This window comes from Octopus bimaculoides, chromosome 25 (genome assembly GCF_046866305.1).
Source record: "Octopus bimaculoides isolate indiv1 chromosome 25, ASM4686630v1, whole genome shotgun sequence".
Classification (NCBI taxonomy): Eukaryota; Metazoa; Mollusca; class Cephalopoda; order Octopoda; family Octopodidae; genus Octopus; species Octopus bimaculoides.
The window spans coordinates 220,978-241,722 of NC_142952.1; the positions used below are offsets into that span (position 1 = coordinate 220,978).

The following is a 20,745-nucleotide window of genomic DNA, read 5'->3' on the forward strand; positions in this document are numbered from 1 at the left end:
TTTCTCACCCAATTTCAGTCGGTGAAAGCCTGGCTGCATTTCTCGCAGCCGAAGACTACTCCAAGCTACTCAACGTGACAGACAAGCAAACGATGGTTGCAATGAACCATGCTGCAGCAGAGCAGCAGGTGTTTAACAGAAGACAGCTGCACATTAAAGGTAACTTTCGCACGTCTCTACCTTCCTCCTCTTCCTCCTCTGCTCCCCCCCTCTATCTCTTGTATAAATCATCTGAAAATGGCTTTGTACAGCTTTCAAATAACTGGCACTCTGTCGCTGGTTGCTAATGACAACGAGGGTTAAATTCACACGTGACTGAGCACTTCACAGGCGCATGAACCCTTAAGCTAGATTCAGTAACAACACAGAATGTGACAAGGCTGACCGTTTTCAATTACAGGTATAACCCAGCTGTGTGAAGTAAAGTGTCTTGCTCAAGGATACATGTTGCCGGGAATTGAACTCATGATTTTTGATTGTGAGCCGAATACTTCAACCATTGCCTCTGTGCCTTCACTGCTTTCACATAGAAACAACAACAACAGCAATAATAACGTCTAACAAGAACAAACTCAGCAATGTTTAAACCAGAAGGAAGGACTAAATCAGGGTTCCATTTCCTATGGGATTCTGAAGCTGTAGGCACAGGCATGGCCATGTAGTTCTGGAGCCCCCTTTGCAGCCTCCTGCTTTTCGATTCAGTTCCATTGTGTGTCACCTTGGGCTCAGGATGACCAATCCTTGTGAGTGAATTTAAGAGATGGAAATTGTATGGAAGCCTGTCATATATGTGTGTGTGTGTTTGCCTGCTCCACCACTTGACAACCTGGTTTGCGAAAGAGACCAACAGAATAAGAATAAATATCAGGCTTTAAAAAAAAAAAACATAAGTCCTGGGGTTCATTTGCTTGACTAAAACCCTTTCAAGGCAGGCCACAGTACAGTCACTGAAACAAGTAAAAGATAAAAGATATATACACATTCAGTCATTTGACTGTGGCCATACTGGAAGACCACCTTGAAGGGTTTTAGTTGAAGAACTTGACCCCCAGGACTTATTCTTTGTAAGCCTTGTACTTGTTCTGTTGGTCTCTTTTTGCTGAAGGGTTTTAGTCAAACAAATTGACCCTAGCGTTTTTCTTTTTTCTTTTTTTTTTCTAAGCTGCATCAAGAAGTGCTGATCTCTAATTGTGGAGGAAACATGTAGAAGTGGGTAGACTCAGGAAGAATCTTCAGAAGTTGGGCCTCACAGAGGGGATGGCAAGGGACAAAGTGGTCTGCTGTGCTTTAGGAGACACGTCAAGTGATGGCTGTCCGTGCATCCATCCCTCTATCAGCTCAGATGCTAGTCTTTCAGGTTCGTGAGTGCTGGTGCCACATAAAAGCACTCGTGTTGGTGCCACGTTTAAAGCACCCAGTGCCACCCTCTGTAAAGTGGCTGGCATTAGGAAGGGCAGCATCCAGCCATAGAAACTATGCCAGAACAGACAAATGGAACCTGAGCAGCTCTGGTCAAATTGTATCAGAATGGTGTTTAGATTTTAAATGATGAAGATAAAGACAGGATGGTCATGGCTGGAATGCCTTTGAGCATAGAGGGTTGTTGTTCTTGGGGCTAAAGACCAACGCTACATGACTCTTTGCTGCTTATGAGAAAAGGACACATCACATTGAATAATGTAGTCGTAAACATCTATTAACAGATAGGGAGGTCACAACTGGATTGCCTTTGATCATAGGTCTGCTTGATCAGCGCTGACTTTGAGATAAACAACAACCACTACAATTGCCACCACCACCACCAATGCCACTATTATTACTACTGCCATTATCATCATCATCATCATCATCATCATCAGTACCACCACCTCTGCATCAATAGCAGCATTCCCATGACCATCAACAGCAAGTGCATCACCACCACCACCACCACTTCCCTCAGTCTTTATTCTTACATCAATGTGGTTCCATCTGAAAATATTTCCATATAGACTATCAACATATCCCAGGGAAATTTATCTCTCTTCTGCTTACCATCGCAGAAACTGGGGGCCAAACATTGGCATTATGAAGCTTGAAGGAATATTCAGATACCGTTTTCATGTGTGAGATGTTTCTGTTTAATGATGGGGGAGACATAGGTAAAGCAGAGCAACAGAAGAGCTGGAAAGAACAGAAATGAAAATAGTTTGTTGGAAGACACACACGGAGGGGGAGAGAGGGGGAGACTTTTATGCAGACAAACAGTCAAAAATCAATTGAAGGATCACTGAATACCTTTCAATACATTCATCATCACCGTTTAACGTCCACTTTCCATGCTAGCATGGGTTGGACGATTTGACTGAGGACTGGTGAACCAGATGGCTTCACCAGGCTCCAATCTGATCTGGCAGAGTTTTTACAGCTGAATGCCAACCACTCCGTGAGTGTAGTGGGTGCCTTTACGTGCCACAGGCACGAAGACCAGTCAGGCAGTACTGGCAACGATCACGCTCAGACGGTGCTCTTAGCACTCCACTGGTACAGGTGCCATCACGATTTCGGTTTCACTTGCCCCAACAGATCTTTGCAAGCCGAGTTTAGTGTCCAAAGAAGGAAAGGTACACATAAGTGGGCTGGCTACTCCCCTGGCAGAGGCCTCAGATTATGGTCTCACTTGGCTTGCCAGGTCTTCTCACGCACAGCATATTTCCAAAGGTCTCGGTCAGAAGTCATTGCCTCGGTGAGGCCTAATGTTCGAAGGTCTTGCTTCACCGTCTCCTGAGTCTACCTCTTCCACAAGTTCCCTCAACCGCTAGGGTGTGGCACATTTTCACACAGCTATCCTCATCCATTCTCGCCACATGTCCATACCAGTGCAATCGTCTCTCTTGCACACCACATCTGATGCTTCTTAGGTTCAACTTTTCTCTCAAGATACTTACACTCTGTCGAGTATGCACATCTTTTTAATTTTCATAAGAAAAAGATTGAGTTACTTTGAAGTTTCAGCTTATTTTAGTTGCTTTCATTAGTATTGTGCGAGTATTTAGATATTGAAAATAAAACTGAGAATTTATTTCACCATGGCGGCCGCCGGGCACTTTCTGGCGACTCTAGGCAAGTGCTTCCGGTGCCGTGCACGATCTTGCGGCGCCGGTCACGTACCTAGGAATGTGCATTCGGCCCCAGGCACTTACTAGCGACCCTAGGCATGTAGTTACTGCCCCGAGCATGTTTTTGCTGCATCAGGAATGTGCTTGTGGTGCCGGGCACCTTCGTGCGGCCACATGCGCCATCTTGTGGACCTAGGTACGTTTTTGCGGTGCAAGGCACGTTTCAGAGGCTGCAGACACGTTCTTACGACGCCAGGCAGGTTCTTGCGGCCCCGGGTACGTTATTGCGTTTCCTGGCACGTTCTTGCGGCCCCAGACATGTTCTTGCGGCGCCGAACACGTACTTTGCGGAGCCGGGCACGTTCTTGAAGAGCCGAATACGTGCTTGGGGCCGCAAGAACGAGCCTGGGGCGGCAAAAACGGGCTCGGGAACGTAAGTAAATGCCCAGCGCCGCAAGAACGTGTCCGGCTTCACAACAACGTGCCCGGTTCTGCAAGTACGTTTTCGGCGCCGCAAGAACATGTCTGGGGCCGCAATAACGTGCCAGGAAACGTAATAACGTGCCCGGGGACGCAAGAACATGCCTGGCGTCGCAAGAACGTGTCTGCAGCCTCAAAAACGTGCCTTGCGCCGCAAAAACGTGCCTCGGTCCACAAGAACGCGCCTCGGGCCGCATGATGGTGCCTGGCACCGCAAGAACGTGTCTGGAGCCGAATACACATACCTGGGGCCGTAAGTACGTGTCCGGCGCCGCAAAAGCGTTCCCGAAGCCGCAAGAACGTCACTCGGGATGCAATAACGGGCCTGGCGCCAAAAGAACGAGACTGAGGACACAAGAACGTGCGATCGAACGTACGTACAAAAGAACGAACCAACGTACATCATTACGAACGAACGAGCGAAGGAGCAAACGAAACAATCAAACGAACAAACAAAGGAATGAACGAATGAATGTACGTACGTACCTACGAATGAATGTACGTACGTACCTACGAACGAACGAACGCTCGTACGTACGTAGGAGAGAACGAACGTACGTACGTAACAACGACCGAACGAATGAACTTACGTACGTACGTATGAACGAACGAACGTATGTATGTAGGCTCGAAATATCGGACGAACGTATGTACATTTGAACGAATGAACGTTTGTACGTACGTCCGGACGCAGGAATGAACGTTCGTACGTAAGAATGAACGAACGTACGTTCATACGTACGTACGGACGAACAAACGAACCTACATTATTCCGTACGAACGTACTAAAGAACGAACGAATAAACATACGAACAAAAGTAAGTACGTACGAAGGAAAGAACGAACATACGTCCGTAAGAACGGACGAACGAACTAACGTAGGAACGAACGAGCGTACGTACGTACATCGTACGAGTGAGTGAGCGAACGAACGTAGGTACTTACGTACGTACGTACTAATGAACGAACGAACGAACATACGTTCATACATCCGTACGCACGAACGATCGGACCTGCGAAGGAGCGTACGTACGTACGAACGAACTAACACAAGTACGTACATACGTACGAACGAACGAACTTACGTATGTACGTACGTATTACGTAGGCAGGAAATAACGAAAGAAAATACGTACGTAAGAACGAACGTACGTATGTACGTAGGCACGAACGAATTTACGGACGTGCGTATGTACGTACGAACGAAAGAAAGAAGGAATGAACGTACGTACATACGAATGAACATACGTTCATACATCCGTACGTAAGAACGATCGAACCTACGTACGAACGAACTGACGCAAGTACGTACGTACATATGAAGGAAAGAACGTACGTACGAACGAACAAACGAACGTTCGTACGTAAGTACGAAAGAACTAACGAACGAACATTCGTACATACGTACGAAAGAACGTAAGTACATACGTACGAACGTACGTACGAATGATCGAACATACGTACTTACGAACGTAAGTACGAACGAACGAACTTACGTACGTATTAACGAACGTACGTACGAAGGATCAAACGATAGAACGTACGTACGAACGAACGTACATATGTACGTACGAACAAACGAACGTACGTATTACGTAGGCAGCAAATAACGAACGTACGTAAGAACGTATGAATGATTGAACGTACGTACGTAGGTACGTTCGTTCGTTCGTTCATTTCGCTCGTTCGTTTGTTCGTTCCTTCCTTCATACATACGTACGTTCGTTCGTTCGATCGGTTGTACGTATGTACGTACGTTCGTTCGTTTGTTTGTTCCTTCCTTCGGACGTACGTACGTACGTTCATTCGTTTGTTCGTTGGTACATACGTACGCACGTACGTTCGTTTGTTCGTTCGAACAGACGTACGAACGAACGTATGTACGTACGTACAAACAAACGAACGTGCGTGCGTACGTATTACGTAGGCACCAAATAACGAAAGAACGTACGTACGTAAGAACGAACGAAGGAATGAAAGAACGAACAAACGTACGTACGTACGAATGAAACAACGAACGTACGATCGAACGACCATACGAACGAACAAACGAATGAACGTACGTAAGAATGAATGTACGTACGAACAAATGAATGATCGAACGTACGAATGAATGAACGAACGTAAGAACGACCGAACGAACGTACGTAGCAAAGAACGAACGAACGAACGAAAGAATGTACGTACGTATAAACGTACGTATAAAGATCGAACGAAGAAAAGAACGAACGAACGAACATATGTACGTACGAACGAACGAAAGAACGTACGTTCTTTCGGTCGTTTATTCGTACGTATGGACGTACGGACATATGTACGTTCGTTCGTTCTTTCCTTCATTCGTACGTACGTACGATCGTTCATTCGTACGTTCGCTTGCTCGTTCATTTGTTCGTACGTACGATCGTTCGTTCTTTCGTTAGTTCGTTCGTACGTATGTACGTACTTTCGTTCGTTCGGTCGTACGTTCATTCGTGTGTTCGTTCGTTCGTACGTACATTCGTTCGTTCGATCGTTCATTCGTATGTACGTATATACGAACGTTCGTTCGTTCGTACGTACGTTCTTTCGTTCGTTCATACGTACGTAAATTCTTTCGTTTGTTTGTTCTTTGCTGCGTACGTTCGTTCGCTCGTTCTTACGTACGTACGTTCAATCATTCATACGTTCTTACGTACGTTCGTTGTTTCGTTATTTGCTGCCTACGTAATACGTACGTTCGTTTGTTCGTACGTACATATGTACGTTCGTTCGTACGTACGTTCTATCGTTTGATCCTTCGTACGTACGTTCGTTAATACGTACGTAAGTTCGTTCGTTCGTACGTACTTACGTTCGTAAGTACGTATGTTCGATCATTCGTACGTACGTTCGTTCGTGAGGTCGTTCGTACGTATGTACTTACGTTCTTTCGTACGTATGTACGAACGTTCGTTCGTTAGTTCTTTCGTACTTACGTACGAACGTTCGTTTGTTCGTTCGTACGTACGTTCTTTCCTTCATATGTACGTACGTACTTGCGTCAGTTCGTTCGTACGTAGGTTCGATCGTTCTTACGTACGGATGTATGAACGTATGTTCATTCGTATGTACGTACGTTCATTCGTTCTTTCTTTCGTTCGTTCGTCCGTTCTTTCCTTCGTTTGTTCATTCGTTCGTTCTTACGTACGTACGTTCGTTCGTTCTTTCCTTCGCACGTACGTATGTTCGTTCGTTTGTTTGTACGTACGTACGTTCTTTCGTACGTTCTACGAACGAAGGAAAGAACGTATGTACTTACGTAAGTACGTGCGTACGAACGAACGATCGAATTAACGACAGAACGATCGAACATACGTAAGAACGAACGAATAAACGAACGCAGGTACGAACGAACGAATAACGAAATAACGTCGTACGTTCGTTCTTGCGTTCGTTTGGTCGTTTATTCGTACGTATGTACGTACGGACAAACGTACGTTCGTTCCTTCATTTCGTTTCTTCGTTAGTACATACGTACGATCGGTCGTTCGCTCTTTCGTACGTACAGACGTATGTACATGCTTTCGTTCGTTTGTTTGTTCGTTCGTACGTATGTACGTACGTACGAACTAACGAAAGAACGTTCGTACATACGTACGAACGACAGAATGTACGAAAGAACTGATGAATGAACGTACGTACGTTCGTACGAACGAATAAACGAACGTAAGAACGAATGTACGTTCGTACGTACTTACGAACGAAGGAAATACCGAACAAACGATCGAATGAACGACAGAACGAACGAAAGATCGAACGAACGAACGTACGTATGTATGAAGGAAGGAACGAACAAACGAACGAGCGAAATGAACGAACGAATGAACGTACCTACGTACGTACGAATGAACGAACAAATGAACGAAAGCATGTACAGAGGTCCGTACGTATGAACGAATGTACGTTCGTACCTACGTACGTACGAACGAACGAAGGAAATAACGACAGAACGAACGAAAGATCGAACGAAGAAAAGAACGAACGAACGAACATATGTACGTACGAACGAACGAAAGAACGTACGTTCGTTCGGTCGTTTATTCGTACGTATGGACGTACGGACATATGTACGTTCGTTCGTTCTTTCCTTCATTCGTACGTACGCTTGCTCGTTCATTTGTTCGTACGTACGATCGTTCGTTCTTTCGTTAGTTCGTTCGTACGTATGTACGTACTTTCGTTCGCTTGTTCGTTCGTTCGGTCGTACGTTCATTCGTGTGTTCGTTCGTTCGTACGTACATTCGTTCGTTCGATCGTTCATTCGTATGTACGTATATACGAACGTTCGTTCGTTCGTACGTACGTTCTTTCGTTCGTTCATACGTACGTAAATTCTTTCGTTTGTTTGTTCTTTGCTACGTACGTTCGTTCGCTCGTTCTTACGTACGTACGTTCAATCATTCATACGTTCTTACGTACGTTCGTTGTTTCGTTATTTGCTGCCTACGTAATACGTACGTTCGTTTGTTCGTACGTACATATGTACGTTCGTTCGTACGTACGTTCTATCGTTTGATCCTTCGTACGTACGTTCGTTAATACGTACGTAAGTTCGTTCGTTCGTACGTACTTACGTTCGTAAGTACGTATGTTCGATCATTCGTACGTACGTTCGTTCGTGAGGTCGTTCGTACGTATGTACTTACGTTCTTTCGTACGTATGTACGAACGTTCGTTCGTTAGTTCTTTCGTACTTACGTACGAACGTTCGTTTGTTCGTTCGTACGTACGTTCTTTCCTTCATATGTACGTACGTACTTGCGTCAGTTCGTTCGTACGTAGGTTCGATCGTTCTTACGTACGGATGTATGAACGTATGTTCATTCGTATGTACGTACGTTCATTCGTTCTTTCTTTCGTTCGTTCGTCCGTTCTTTCCTTCGTTTGTTCATTCGTTCGTTCTTACGTACGTACGTTCGTTTTTTCCTTCGCACGTACGTATGTTCGTTCGTTTGTTTGTACGTACGTACGTTCTTTCGTACGTTCATACTTTTGTTCGTACGTTCATTCCTTCTTTCTTTCGTTCGTACGTACATACGCACGTCCGTAAATTCGTTCGTGCCTACGTACATACGTACGTTCGTTCTTACGTACGTATTTTCTTTCGTTATTTCCTGCCTACGTACGTACATACGTACATACGTAAGTTCGTTCGTTCGTACGTACGTTCGCTCGTTCGTACGTACGCTCGAATGAACGAACGAACGAGCAAACGAACGAGCGAACGAACGAAGGTACCTACGTACGTACGAATGAACGAACAGACGAACGAAAGCGTGTACAGAGGTCCGTACGTACGAACGAAAGTACGAACGAAGGAACGAAATGAAGGAACGAAAGAACGTACGTATGTCCGTTCGTACATACGTACGAATGAACGAACAAATGAACGAACGAACGTACGAATAAGGAATGAACGTACGTACGTTCTACGAACGAAGGAAAGAACGTATGTACGTACGTAAGTACGTGCGTACGAACGAACGGTCGAATGAACGACAGAACGATCGAACATACGTAAGAACGAACGAATAAACGAACGCAGGTACGAACGAACGAATGTACGAATAACGAAATAACGTACGTACGTTCGTTCTTGCGTTCGTTTGGTCGTTTATTCGTACGTATGTACGTACGGACAAACGTACGTTCGTTCCTTCATTTCGTTTCTTCGTTAGTACATACGTACGATCGTTCGTTCGCTCTTTCGTACGTACAGACGTATGTACATGCTTTCGTTCGTTTGTATGTTCGTTCGTACGTATGTACGTACGTACGAACTAACGAAAGAACGTTCGTACATACGTACGAACGACAGAATGTACGAAAGAACTGATGAATGAACGTACGTACGTTCGTACGAACGAATAAACGAACGTAAGAACGAATGTACGTTCGTACGTACTTACGAACGAAGGAAATACCGAACAAACGATCGAATGAACGACAGAACGAACGAAAGATCGAACGAACAAATGTACGTACGAACGAACGTTCGTTCTTTCGGTCGTTTATTTGTACGTATGTACGTACGGACATATGTACGTTCGTTCGTACGTACGCTCATTCTTTCCTTCATTTCGTTCCAACATACAGACATATGTACGATCGTTCGTTCGTACGTTCGCTCGCTCATTCGTTCGTACGGACGTATGTACATGCTTTCGTTCGTATGTACATTCGTCCGTTCGATCGTTTTTTCATACGTACGTACGTATGTACGAACGTTCGTTCGTACGTACGTTCTTTCGTTCGTTCATACGTACGTACATTCTTTCGTTCGTACGTATGTACGCTCATTCGTTCGTACGTACGTTCGTTAGTACTTACGTTCGTTCGTTAGTTCTTTCGTACATTCGTACGTACGTTCGTCAGTTCCTTTGGTCGTTTATTCGTACGTATGTACGTACGGACATGCGTACGTTCGTTCGTTCTTTCAATCGTTCGTACGGTCGTCAGTTCGTTTATTCGTTCGTATGTACGTACGTTCGTTCGTCCCTTCATTCCGCTCCTTCGTTCGTTCGTACGTACGATCGTAAGTTCGTACGTACGGACGTATGTACCTGCTTTCGTTCATTTGTTCGTACGCAGGTACGTTCGTTCGTTCTCTCTTTCGTTTGTACGTACGTACATATTTACGTACGTACATTCGTTCGTTCTTTCGTTTCACCTGTTCCTTTGTTCGTTCGTACGTACGTTCTTTCATTCGTTCGTTCGTTCCTTCGTTCGTATGTAAGTTTGTTCGTTCGATCATTCGTTCGTTCTTACTTACGTACGTTCTTTCGTTATTACCTGCCCACGTAATACGTACGTACATTCGATCTTTCGTTCGTTCGTACGTTTGTTCGTTCGCTAGGTCGTTCGTACGTATGTATGTACGTAAGTTCGTTCGTACGTATGTTTGTTCGTACGTTCGTTCGTTCATGCGTACGTACGTTCGTTCGTACGATCGGAAGTTCGTCCATTCGTACGTACGGACGTATGTACATGCTTTCGTTCGTTCGTTCGTTCGTAAGTACGTACATACGTACTTCGATCTTTCCTTATTTGCTGCCTACGTAATACGTACGTACGTTTGTTCGTTCGTTAGGTCGTTTGTACGTACGTACGTTCGTTCATTCGTACGTACGCACGAACGTTCGTTCGTTCGTTAGTTCGTTGGTACGTACGTACATCTGTTCGTTCGTTCTTTCGTTCATACGTACATCTGTTCGTTCGTTCTTTCGTTCATACGTACGTAAGTACGTACGCACATTCTTTCGTTCGTATGTACGTACGCTCGTTCGCAGGTTCGATCGCTGGTACGTACGGATGTATGAACGTATGTTCGTTCGTTCGTTCATTAGTACGCACGTACGTAAGTTCGCTCTTTTGTTCGTTCGTTTGTACGTACGTACACTACGTAATTCGTTTGATTGTTCGTACGTACGTAGGTTCGTACGAACGAACTACCTACGTACGTACGAATGAACGAACAAACGAACGAAAGCATCTACAGAGGTCCGTACGTACGAACGAAGGAACGAAAGAGCGTACGTACGAAAGAACGTACGTATGTCCGTACATACATACGTACGAATGAATGAACGAACGTACTTACGTACCTACGAACGAACGAACGACAGAAAGAACGAACATACGTTCGTTCCTTCGTTTGGTCGTTTATTCGTACGTACGTACGTTCGTTTGTTCCTTCATTTCGTTCTTTCTTTAGTATGTACGTACGATCGTTCGTTCGCTCGTTCATTCATTCTTACGCAGGGACGTATGTACATGCTTTCGTTCGATCGTACGCACGTACATTCGTTTGTTCGTTCGTACGTACGTTCATTCACACGTATGTACGTTTGTTCTTTCGTTTGTTAATTCGTACGTTACTTCGTACTTACATTCGTTCTTTCGTCAGTTGGTCTGGTCGTTTATTCGTACGTATGTACGCACGGACATACGTACGTTCGTTCTTTCCGACCATTCGTTCGTACGTTTGTTCGTTCGTACGTATGTTTGTTCATACGTACGTACGTTCGTTCATTCGTACGTACGCACGTATGTACGAACGTTCGTTCGTTAGTTCGTTGGTACTTACGTACTTCCGTTCGTTTGTTCGTTCATACGTACATAATTACGTACGCACATTCTTTCGTATGTACGTACGTACTTGTATTAGTTCGCTCGTTCGTACGTACGCTCGTTCGTAGGTTCGATCTCTGGTACGTACGGATGTATGAACGTATGTTCGTTCATTAGTACGCACGTACGTACGTAGGTTTGTTCGTTCGTAAGTACACTACGTACATTCGTTCGTTCGTACGAACGAAAGAATGAACGATCGAAGGAAGGAACAAAGAAAAGAACGAACAAACGAACGGACGTACGTACCTACGTACGAAGGAGCGAACGAACAAACGAACAAACGAACGTACGTACATACGATCGAACAAAGGAACGAACAAAAGAAAGAACGAACGACGAAACTAACAAACGAACGAGCGAACGAACGTACATAGTTACGAACGTACCTACGTACGTACGAATGAACGAACAAATGAACGAAAGCATGTACAGAGGTCCGTACGTACGAACGAAGGAACGAAATGAAGGAACGAAAAAACGTACGTACATACGTACGAATGAACGACCAAATGAACGAACGAATGTACGTACGAACGAACGTACGTACGAACGAACGACCGAAAGAACGACGTACCTACGTACGTACGAACGAACGAACGATCGAATGAACGACAGAACGAACGAACATATGTACGTATGAACGAACGTACGTTCGTTTATTCGTACGTTCCTTCATTTCGTTCCTTCTTTAGTACGTACGTACGATCGTTCGTTCGTACGCACAATCGTTCGTTCGCTCGTTCATTCATTCTTACGTAGGGACGTATGTACATGCTTTCGCTCGTTAGTTCGTTCGATCGTACGCACCTACATTCGTTTGTTCGTTCGTTCTTTCGATCGTCTGGTCGTTTATTCGTACGTATGTACGTACGGACATACGTACGTTCGTTCGTACGTTTGTTCGTTCGATCGTTCGTTCTTACGTTCGTTCTTTAGTTCGTCAGTTCCTTTGGTCGTTTATTCGTACGTATGTACGTACGGACATACGTACGTTCATTTGTTCCTTCGTTTCGTCCATTCGTTCGTACGTATGTACCATCGCTCGTTCATTCGTTCGTACGCACGGATGTATGTACATGCTTTCGTTCGTTTGTTCGTACGTAGGTATGTTCGTTCGCACGTACGTATTTACGTACGTACATTCGTTCGTTCTTTCGTTTCACTCGTTCCTTTGTTCGTTCGTACGTAAGTATGTACGTTTGTTCGTTCGTACGTACGTACGTTAATTCGTACGTAGGTTTGTTTGAACGAACGATCGAACGAAGGAATGAACAAAGAACGAACAAACTTACGTACGTACCTACGTACGAACGAACGCACGTGCGTACGTATGAACGACCAAATGAACGAACGAACGTACGTATGTACGAACGACAGAATGTACGAACGAACTGACGAATGAACGTACGTACGTTCGTTCTTCCGTTTGTTCGTTATTCGTACGTATGTACGTACGGACATATGTACGTTCGTTCTTTCTTTCATTTCGTTTCTTCATTCGTACGTTCGCTCGTTCATTCGTTCGTACGTACGGAGGTATGTACGTGCGTTCGTTCGTTTATTCTTTCGTTAGTTCGTACTAAAGAAAGAACGAAATGAAGGAACGTACGAATAAACGAACGTACGTTCGTTCATACGTACATATGTTCGTTCGTTCTGTCGTTCATTCGATCGTTCGTTCGTTCGTAGGTACGTCGTTCTTTCGGTCGTTCGTTCGTACGTACGTACATTCGTTCGTTCATTTGGTCGTTCATTCGTACGTATGTACGTACGGACATATGTACGTACGTTCTTTCGTTCCTTCGTTCGTACGTACGGACCTCTGTACATGCTTTCGTTCATTTGTTCGTTCATTCGTACGTACGTAGGTACGTTCGTAACTATGTGCGTTCGTTCGCTCGTTCGTTTGTTAGTTTCTTCGTTCGTTCTTTCTTTTGTTCGTTCCTTTGTTCGATCGTATGTACGTACGTTCGTTCGTTCGTTTGTTCGTTCGCTCCTTCGTACGTAGGTACGTACGTCCGTTCGTTTGTTCGTTCTTTGTTCATTCCTTCCTTCGATCGTTCGTTCAAACAAACCTACGTACGAATGAACGTACGTACGTACGAATGAACGTACGTACATACTTACGTACGTGCGTACTAATGAAAGAACGAACGAACATACGTTCATACATCCGTACGTACGAGCGATCGAGCCTGCGAACGGTCGTACGTACGTATGAACGAACGAAATAACACCAGTACGTACGTACATACAAATGAACGAACGAAAGAAACAACGTGCGTACGTAATTAAGTACGTATGAACGAACGTACTAACGTTCGGACATACGTACGTTTTTATGAAAGAACGAACGAACGTACGTACGTACGAACAAACATACGTACGTACGAACGAACTTGCGTACATACGTACGAATGATCGAACGAACGAAAGTACGAAAGGAACTGACGAACTAAAGTACCAAAGGAACTGACGAACTAAAGAACGAACGTAAGTACGAACGAACGATCGAACGTACGAACGACTGAACAAACGAATAAACATACGTACGAACGATCGAAAGAAAGAACGAGCGAACGAACGAACGTACGTATGTCCGTACGTACATACGTACGAATAAACGACCAGACGATCGAAAGAACGAACGGACAAACGAATGTAGGTGCGTACGATCGAACGAACTAACGAGCGAAAGCATGTACATACGTCCCTACGTAAGAATGAATGAACGAGCGAACGAACGATTGTGCGTACGAACGAACGATCGTACGTACGTACTAAAGAAAGAACGAAATGAAGGAACGTACGAATAAACGAACGTACGTTCGTTCATACGTACATATGTTCGTTCGTTCTGTCGTTCATTCGATCGTTCGTACGTACGTAGGTACGTCGTACGTTCGTTCTTTCGGTCGTTCGTTCGTACGTACGTTCGTTCGTTCATTCGGTCGTTCATTCGTACGTATGTACGTACGGATATATGTACGTACGTTTTTTCGTTCCTTCATTTCGTTCCTTCGTTCGTACGTAGGTACGTTCGTAACTATGTACGTTCCTTCGCTCGTTCGTTTGTTAGTTTCTTCGTTCGTTCTTTCTTTTGTTCGTTCCTTTGTTCGATCGTATGTACGTACGTTCGTTCGTTCGTTTCTTCGTTCGCTCCTTCGTACGTAGGTACGTACGTCCGCTCGTTTGTTCGTTCTTTCCTTTGTTCCTTCCTTCTATCGTTCATACGAACGAACGAATGTACGTAGTGTACTTACGAACGAACAAACCTACGTACGTACGTGCGTACTAATGAACGAACATACGTTCATACATCCGTACGTACCAGAGATCGAACCTACGAACGAGCGTACGTACGAACGAACGAACTAATACAAGTACGTACGTACATTCGAAAGAATGTGCGTACGTAATTATGTACATATGAACGAAAAAACGAACGGAAGTACGTAAGTACCAACGAACTAACGAACGAACGTTCGTACATACGTGCGTACGTACGAATGAACGAACGTACGTACGTATGAACAAACATACGTACGAACGAATGGTCGGAAAGAACGAACGTACGTATGTCCGTGCGTACATACGTACGAATAAACGACCAGACCAACTGACGAAAGAACGAATGTAAGTACGAAGTAACGTACGAATTAACAAACGAAAGAAAGAACAAACGTACATACGTGTGAATGAACGTACGTACGAACGAACGAACAAACGAATGTACGTGCGTTCGATCGAACGAAATGAAGGAACAAACGAACGTACGTACGTACGAATAAACGACCAAACGAAGGAACGTTCTTTCTGTCGCTCATTCGTTCGTTCGTTCGTTATTTTGTTCGTTCGTAGGTACGTAAGTACGTTCGTTCATTCATTCGTACGTATGTACGTACGGACATACGTACGTTCTTTCGTACGTACGCTATTTCGTTCCTTCGTTCGTACGTACGGACCTCTGTAGATGGTTTCGTTCGTTTGTTCGTTCATTCGTGCGTACGTAGGTAGTTCGTTCGTACGAACCTACGTACGTACGAACGATCAAACGAATTACGTAGTGTACGTACGTACAAACGAACGAACAAAAGAGCGAACTTACGTACGTGCGTACTAATGAACGAACGAACGAACATACGTTCATACATCCGTACGTACCTGCGAACGAGCGTACGTACGTACGAACGAACGAACTAACAAGTACGTATGTACATACGAACGAAAGAATGTGCGTACGTACTTACGTACGTATGAACGAAAGAACGAACGAACAGATGTACGTATGAACGAAAGAACGAACGAACAGATGTACGTAAGTACCAACGAACTAACGAACGAACGAACGTTCGTGCGTACGTACGAATGAACGAACGAAAGCATGTACATACGTCCGTACGTACGAATGGACGAACTACCGATCGTACGAACGAATGTACGTACGCATGAACGAACGAACGTACGAACAAACATACGTACGAACGAACTTACGTACATACATACGTACGAACGACCTAGCGAACGAACAAACGTACGAACGAACGAAAGATCGAACGTACGTACGAACGAATGAGCGTACATACGTACGAACGAAAGAATGTACGTACGTATGAACGAGCGAAAGAACGTACGTACGAACGAACGTTCGTACATACGTACGTACGTACGAAAAAACGATCGAACGGACGAATGTACGTACGAACGAAAGCATGTACATACGTCCGTACGAACGAATGAGCGAGCGAACGTACGAACGAACGATCGTACATATTTCTGTATGTTGGAACGAAATGAAGGAAAGAATGAGCGTACGTACGAACGAACGTACATATGTCCGTACGTACATACGTACAAATAAACGACCGAAAGAACGAACGTTCGTTCGTACGTACATTTGTTCGTTCGATCTTTCGTTCGTTCTGTCGTTCATTCTATCGTTCGTTCGGTATTTCCTTCGTTCGTAAGTACGTGCGAACGTACATTCGTTCTTACGTTCGTTTATTCGTTCGTACGAACGTACGTACGTTCATTCATCAGTTCTTTCGTACATTCTGTCGTTCGTACGTATGTACGAACGTTCTTTCGTTAGTTCGTACGTACGTACATACGTACGAACGAACAAACAAACGAACGAAAGCATGTACATACGTCTGTACGTACGAAAGAGCGAACGAACGATCGTACGTATGTACGAACGAAGAAACGAAATGAAGGAACGAACGTACGTTTGTCCGTACGTACATACGTACGAATAAACGACCAAACGAACGCAAGAACGAACGTACGTACGTTATTTCGTTATTCGTACATTCGTACCTGCGTTCGTTCATTCGTATGTTCGATCGTTCTGTCGTTCATTCGATCGTTCGTTCGTACGCACGTACTTACGTACGTACATAGTTCTTTCCTTCGTTCGTAGAACGTACGTACGTTCATTCCTTATTCGTACGTTCGTTCGTTCATTCGTACGTATGTACGAACGGACATACGTACGTTCTTTCGTTCCTTCGTTCGTACGTACGGACCTCTGTACACGCTTTCGTTCGTCTGTTCGTTCATTCGTACGTACGTAGGTACCTTCGTTCGTTCGTTCATTCGAGCGTACGTACGAAAGAAAGAAAGAACTACGTACGTAATTACGTACGATCGAACGAAAGAACGAACGGACGTACGTACCTACGTACGAACGAACGTACGAAGGAACGAACGAACGAAGGAGCGAAATGAAGGGACGAACGTACGTATGTCCGTACGTACATACGAACGAATAAACAAACGTACGACCGTACGAACGAACGAATGACCGTATGTACGTAAGACCGAATGAATGAACAAACGAATGAACGTACGTACAAACGAAATAACGAACGAACGAAAAAAAGATCGAACGAACGAACAAACGAACGAGTGAAACGAACGCACGTACCTACGTAAGATCAAACGTACGAAAGCATGTACGTACGTTCGAACGAACGAAGTAATGGACGAATTGAAGCAACGAACGAACGTACGCATGTCCCTACGTACATACGTACGAATAAACGACCAAAGGAACTGACGAACGTACGTACGAATGTACGAAAGAACTAACGAACGAACGTAAGTACTAACGAACGTACGTACGAACGAACATACTTACGAACGAAAGAACGTACGTACGAACTAACGAACGAACGTTCGTACATACGTACGTACGTACGAAAAAACGATCGAACGGACGAATGTACGTACGTACGAACGATCGAACACGGATGAACGTACGTACGTAAGACCGAACGAACGTATGTACGTACTTACGAACGAACGTAAGTACGTACGAACGAACGAACTTACGTACGAACGAACGTACGTACGTATTACGTAGGCAGGAAATAACGAAAGAACGTACGTACGTAAGAACGAATGATCGAATGAACAAACGTACGTGTGAAAGAACGAGCGAAACAACGAAGGTACGTACGTACCAAAGATCGACCGTACGAACGAATGAACGTACGAAGGAACGATGGTACGTACGAACGAACGAAAGAATGAACGTACAAAGGAACTAGTGAAACGAAAGAACGAACAAACGAATGTGCGTACGTAAATACGTACGTACGGACGAACGAACGAAAGCATGTACATACGTCCGTACGTACGAATGGACGAACTTCCGATCGTACGTACGAACGTACGTACGCATGAACGAACGAACGAGCGTACGTACGAACAAACGAATGAACGTACGAACGAACAAACGAAAGTACGAAGGATCGAACGAACGAATGAAACAGCGAACGATCATACGTACGAACGAACCTACGTATGTCCGTACGTATATACGTACGAATAAACGACCATACGAACGAACTACCGAACGAAAGTACGAACTAACGTACGAACGATCGAACGAAAGAAAGAACGAACAAACAAACGAATGTACGTGCGTACGATCGAGCGAACGAAAGCATGTACATACGTCCCTACGTAAGAATGAATGAACGAACGATCTTACGTACGTACTAAAGAACGAACGAAATGAAGGAACGAACGTACGTACATACGTACAAATAAACGACCGAACGAACGCAAGAACGTACGTTCGTTCGTTCGTAGGTACGTAGTACATTCTTTCGTTCGTTCGTTCATTCGTATGTTCGTTCTTTCGTTCCTTTGTTCGTTCATTCGTTCGTATGTACATTCGTTCGTTCGCGCGTTCCTTTGTTAGTTCCTTTTTTCGATCGTTTGTACGTACTTACGTACGTTCGTTCCTTCCTTCGTACGTACGTACGTTAGTTCGTACGTAGGTACGTACGTCCGTTCGTTCGTTCGATCGTTTATTTCGTTCGTACGTTTGATCGTTCATTTTTTCGTTCGTACGTTCGATCATTCGTACGTGCGTACGTATGAACGAAAGTACGAACGACCTAACAAACGTACGAACGAACGTACGTACGTATTTCGTAGGCAGGAAATAACGAAAGAACGTACGTACGTAATAACAAACGAAAGATCGAACGTACGTCCTTACGAACGAACTTACGTAGGTATTACGTAGACAGGAAATAACGAAAGAACGTACATACGTAAGAACGAACGAACGAACAAATGAACGTACGAGGGAACGATGGTACGTACGAAAAAACGAACGAATGAACATAGGAACGAGTGAAACGAATGAACGAACTTACGATCGTACGTACGTACGAGCGAATGAAGGAGCGAAATGAAGGTACGAACGTGCGTATGTCCGTATGAACGAACGAAAGAACGTACGAACATAAGTATGAACGAACGTTCGTACGAACAAACATGCGTACGTGCGTACGAACGAACTTACGTACGTACGTATCTACGTACATACGAACGAACGACAGAACGAACGAACGTACGTACGTTCATTGTTCTTGTGTTCGTTCTTTCGTCCGTTCGGCCCTTCATTTCGTTCCTTCGTACGGATGTATGTACATACTTTCGTTCGTTTGTTCGTTCGTTCTTTCGTACGTATGTACATACGTACGTACATTCGTTCCAGTTTAAAAAAAAATATATTCTCTACATGTATTGAGCACCCATCTTCCATGTGCCCACCATAAACCATCATATATAAGTTGGCTGCTATTTCTAGCAGGTTGAATGACTATGCAGAGGTTGGCTCTTGTAAATATGTGAATATAAAATTTTTTTTTTTTTTTTTTGCTACGTTATAGGTCCAACAATATTATCTCTCGAAGAACAACGACTTATGGAATCCCTTGAAAGGATTAACAACAAATTAAAAGGTAAGATATATTTTTAACATTGTTTATAATTTAGTCGAGTTCACAGAACAATGAAATTAATTGATCCCAATTCCTCAGTCGCGATTATAATGGTTTATTTATCTTTTAAGGCTACACAGCTGGCAGCACAATATCATTGTTGTCCATCTTGGGTTTGTTTCACAGCATCTCGCCTTTCACCATTCTGAATTCACAACAGAAAATTGACCGCTTATGGTGGCAAGCTGGCTAAATGGTTCCAGAACTGGGCAAATGCCACACTGCAGTTCTTTCAAACTCATAAAGCTCAAATAATAGCATATAAACCCTTTTTTGGGTAGAAGTTCAAGGCTGTCCATGGGACTTCAAATATGACGGATGGTCTACCATTGGACCAAAGCGATCTTTCAAATTTCTCTCCCCATTTCTTACCAGCAAGAATTGCATAGTGTTGACACCATAAGATGTCACTGCCACTGCCCCCACCCCACCTTCCCTTGCAAACAACTACTATACTTTACAAAGTTTCAACAAAATATTTGTGGCTGTATTATAATTTGAGCTTTGACAAGAATTAACATGTCTTTTTTTTTTTACTTTTTGTGACTAGCATCAAGAATTACAAAATATCAGTGAAAGTAAACTTCCAGCGGCAGAAGAACACAAGAAATTAATCTGTGATATATTTAAAATGAAACAATTTAAAAAAAAAAAACTCTATAATGAAAATAAGAACAAAAATAAGGAAAAAAGGAAATCTCCCCCAC

The 20,745-nt window shown here is 43.9% G+C and overlaps 1 protein-coding gene across 2 annotated transcripts in view; it reads left to right on the forward strand.

Annotated features, from left to right (window-relative positions):
- The window catches only part of LOC106875558 (uncharacterized), a 37,552-nt gene that overhangs the window by 16,655 nt on the left and 152 nt on the right, over positions 1–20,745 (forward strand). Inside the window, exons 8-10 of one of the 2 annotated variants that reach the window (XM_052976173.2) lie at positions 19–159; positions 19,928–19,999; positions 20,589–20,745. The exon at positions 20,589–20,745 is cut by the window's right edge and continues 152 nt beyond it. In XM_052976173.2, coding sequence (XP_052832133.2) covers positions 19–159; positions 19,928–19,999; positions 20,589–20,614 — 239 coding nt within the window. In that variant the 3' untranslated portion in view covers positions 20,615–20,745. The remainder of the gene's footprint in view (positions 1–18; positions 160–19,927; positions 20,000–20,588) is intronic. The other variant, XM_052976174.2, reaches the window with a different exon arrangement.